We start from the raw sequence: 3,392 nt of genomic DNA, 5'->3' as shown, positions 1-3,392 counted from the left end.
AATAAAATTATTATATTTTTATTAAAAGTTTTTTTACTTTTTTTTTTTTAAATCCCAAAACTTTTCTAAAAATATTATCCATAAACTAAAAAAGGAAGGAAAAAAAGAAAAAATTTTAGTTTGTTAACTCTAACTAAAATGAACCCACCTTTTCCTTTTGAACAACTTGTAACAGAAATTAATAATGACCCTACTAACGAATTACTTCATCAAGATGTTGTTTATTATGTTGAACAAATGAAAGTTGACGATAATAAAAAACGAGAATTAATGGAATTATTATGGCCAATTATTAAATACAGATCATCTAATGAATTAATAGAAGCAGTTACAACAGTGTTGTGTGATCAAACAAGTGATTTAATAGAAGTTGAAATCTTAATAAAAATGATAGAAAACAATCACAAAAGATTTGGATTAATGTGTTCATATTTAATAGAGAAGTTGAGTAAATATGAGTTACTTACTGAAGAATATGCAAAACGTATAATTAGTATTATGAATATAATTGATATTAAAAATGAAGAAATGTTATGTTGGTTATTAGATGGATTGTATTATATTTTTCAATGCTTTGATTTTGAAACGGTTCCATTCTTTTCACAAATTCAATTTAATTCATCTATGGATGTTTTAAAAAGATTAGCAAATGTTTTATTAATTTGTCCATCAGATAATTATTTAACAGTTGTATGTGATGTAGTTTCAAAAAGGACTGAGAGTGATTTAGTAAGTTTATATATTCAATTATTTAGATATAAAAATTATCCTATTGAATATATCATTCCATGTGTTAAAAGAATTCCTACAACAGATGTAGCTAATGCAGTAGCATTATTAATGAATTTTGTTTGTGATGATGAAAAAAGAAAAGCAGAAACAATTGAAAAAGGGGGTATTCGTTGGGTTGAAGAATCATTAATGAGTGATCTTTCAGAACAAACAGCAAGAAATCTTTATGGTTATATTGCATCATTATTATATGATGATAGTGCAGTAAAACAATTATCATATGATCCATCTTGGTTTGTTTTATTTGCAAAAAGTTTATTAAAAACAGTAGTAGATCCAGGATGTCTTAAAGCAGGATTTGAAGTTGTTTCAATGATATATAAAGATTTACCAGAAAATGGGGAAATTGTTGCTATATTAGCAGAAACATGTATTAAAGCATTATTTGCAGCAAATAAATCATTTGAAAATACAATAATAGTATTAACATTAGCTATTAATATGTCAGTTAATGCATCGTTTTCACTTTATTTATTAGAATGGAATTTAGAAGAAGCTCTAGACAGAATATTATTAAGTGGACAAGATGAATTAGTTGAAAAAGGATGTGCATTGTTAATGAATATTATTGTTGATCCAGATGCGGCAGATTTATTATGTGATCATTATATTTTATTATCAGTTGATGTTATTGAAAAATATAAAAATACTGTTATTGGAGCAAGAGCAATGGGTTGTGTTGCTGCATTTGCTAAATCAGAACATGGAAGAGAAATATTAATTGAAACCCAATTGTTTCATTGTATTCCAAGTATTCTTGGAGAATATACACTTGAATCATTAATTGATAAAACATTTATTGCATTAAATTATTTTACGTCAACACAAAAAGATATTGGATTACTTGTGTCATCAGGAGTATTACAAGGAATAACAAGAATAGTATCAAATTTTAAAGATACAGATGTACTAGAGAAAGCATTAAATATTGTAGTTACTATTGCCAAGACAGAAGATTGGCATGAATTTTTATTTGCTACCAAAGTAGCTCAAAGTGTTGTTGAAACAGTTGTTTTATCAGCAAAAACAGAATTAGAAATATGTTGTAAAGGATTAAGTGCATTAATTAATATAGCAGCAGTAAAAGAGTCAAGAGAAAAATTATTTTTATTAGGAGCATCAGATGCAATAATTTATGCAATCGAACAAAATAAAGAAGATGAAGATTTAGTTAAACTTGGGTTTGGGGCAATAGCGAATATGTCATTATGTGAAGAAGTTAAAGAACAAACGAGAGAAAATGGATTTTTAGATAGAATTAGACCATTTTTAGAATTACATAAAGATCAATTAGTATTATTAAAAATAATTACATTTATATATTGTTCATGTCATAATAATGAAGTAAATAAAAAGGTTATTAAAAAAAATATTGGAGATATATTAAAAAAAATGCTTACTCAATATCGTGGAATTATTCAATTTGAACAAAAAATTAATTTTATATTAAAGAAATAGATTCAATCCATTTATATTATTTTATTTTTTATTGTTAGTTTTTTTCTTCTTTTCATTTATAAAAAAACTTAAAATATTTATTTAATAAATAAGAATGAATGGTGGAATTACTAATTTATTTAATTATGGTAATATTTATTTCATATCAACTCCTTTTAAAGAATTTCAAGGATCTAATGACTCAATTACATCAACAACTACATCTTTTGATATTTTAAATAATAAAAATATAAATACACAAGAAAAATGTTATGAAAAACAAAAAATAATACAAGAAGAAATTCAAGAAGAAAATAATAATATTATTCAAAAAGAATCAAAAGATGAATTAGAAATTAAGAAAGAAACAAAAGAAATACAAAAAGAAAAAAGTGTAAATAAAAGAAAAGGAATTGATATGAAAAATATTGAAAATGAAAAATATTTTATTGGAATTCCAATAATAGAAAAATCATTTTTTCATAAATTTTATGAATCATTAAAAGAATGGACATCTAAACAAACATTTAAATTAATTTATGATAGTAATTCTGATGGTTTAACTGCTTGTTCATTTAACACATTATTAAAAGGAAAAGAAAATATTTTATTAATGGCATTTACAAAAAAAGGATATGTTTTTGGTTCTTTTCATTCAATTATTCCAAATGATAAATCAATGATTTCTAATGATTTAAATCATTTTTTATTCTCTTTATCTTCTCCTTATCTTATTGAACCAACAAAATTTATTGGTAATGGTATTCTTCATCTTCATGATGATTCTGAAGATAATAATGTGGTTGATATTTTCTCAGGTTATTCTATTTATTCTAATAACACTGTTATGGTTTATTCTTCTTTTGATTCTACTTATCACTCTAACTCTTTAAATTTCGTTGGAAAATCTAATTCAAAAGTTATTATAACAAAATTTATTGCTTTTGAATGTATTTAAATTAATACAAATTTAAAAATTTATTAATTTTTTAATTGAATTTATAAAATATTCTTTATTTTAATTACTAAAAACTAACTTCTTTTTTAAGGATGTAATAAAAAAAAATTTGCAAAATGATAATAAAGAGTTATTTGAATTATTTTAAAAGAGATTTAAAATTAGTTTAAAAAAAGTTTCAAATGAAATAAAAAAAAAAGTAAAA

At 22.9% G+C, this 3,392-nt stretch overlaps 2 protein-coding genes across 2 annotated transcripts; both read left to right on the top strand.

Annotated features, from left to right (window-relative positions):
• Nucleotides 1-138: 138 nt before the first annotated feature.
• ENU1_014870 (hypothetical protein) lies at nucleotides 139-2,250 on the top strand (the record flags this gene model as incomplete). Its single annotated transcript, XM_008856800.1, has 1 exon — nucleotides 139-2,250. The coding sequence occupies one exon, from the start codon at nucleotides 139-141 to the stop codon at nucleotides 2,248-2,250; it is 2,112 nt and encodes a 703-aa protein (XP_008855022.1).
• Nucleotides 2,251-2,344: 94 nt separating this feature from the next.
• On the top strand, nucleotides 2,345-3,187 carry ENU1_014860 (hypothetical protein; the record flags this gene model as incomplete). Its single annotated transcript, XM_008856799.1, has 1 exon — nucleotides 2,345-3,187. One exon carries the CDS (start codon nucleotides 2,345-2,347, stop codon nucleotides 3,185-3,187), a length of 843 nt encoding a protein of 280 aa, XP_008855021.1.
• Nucleotides 3,188-3,392: the final 205 nt, after the last annotated feature.

This window comes from Entamoeba nuttalli (genome assembly GCF_000257125.1).
Source record: "Entamoeba nuttalli P19 unplaced genomic scaffold asmbl_2222, whole genome shotgun sequence".
Taxonomy (NCBI): Eukaryota; Evosea; order Mastigamoebida; family Endamoebidae; genus Entamoeba; species Entamoeba nuttalli.
Note: the sequence above shows the minus strand (reverse complement) of the source record. Positions and strands in the feature narration are given on the sequence as shown.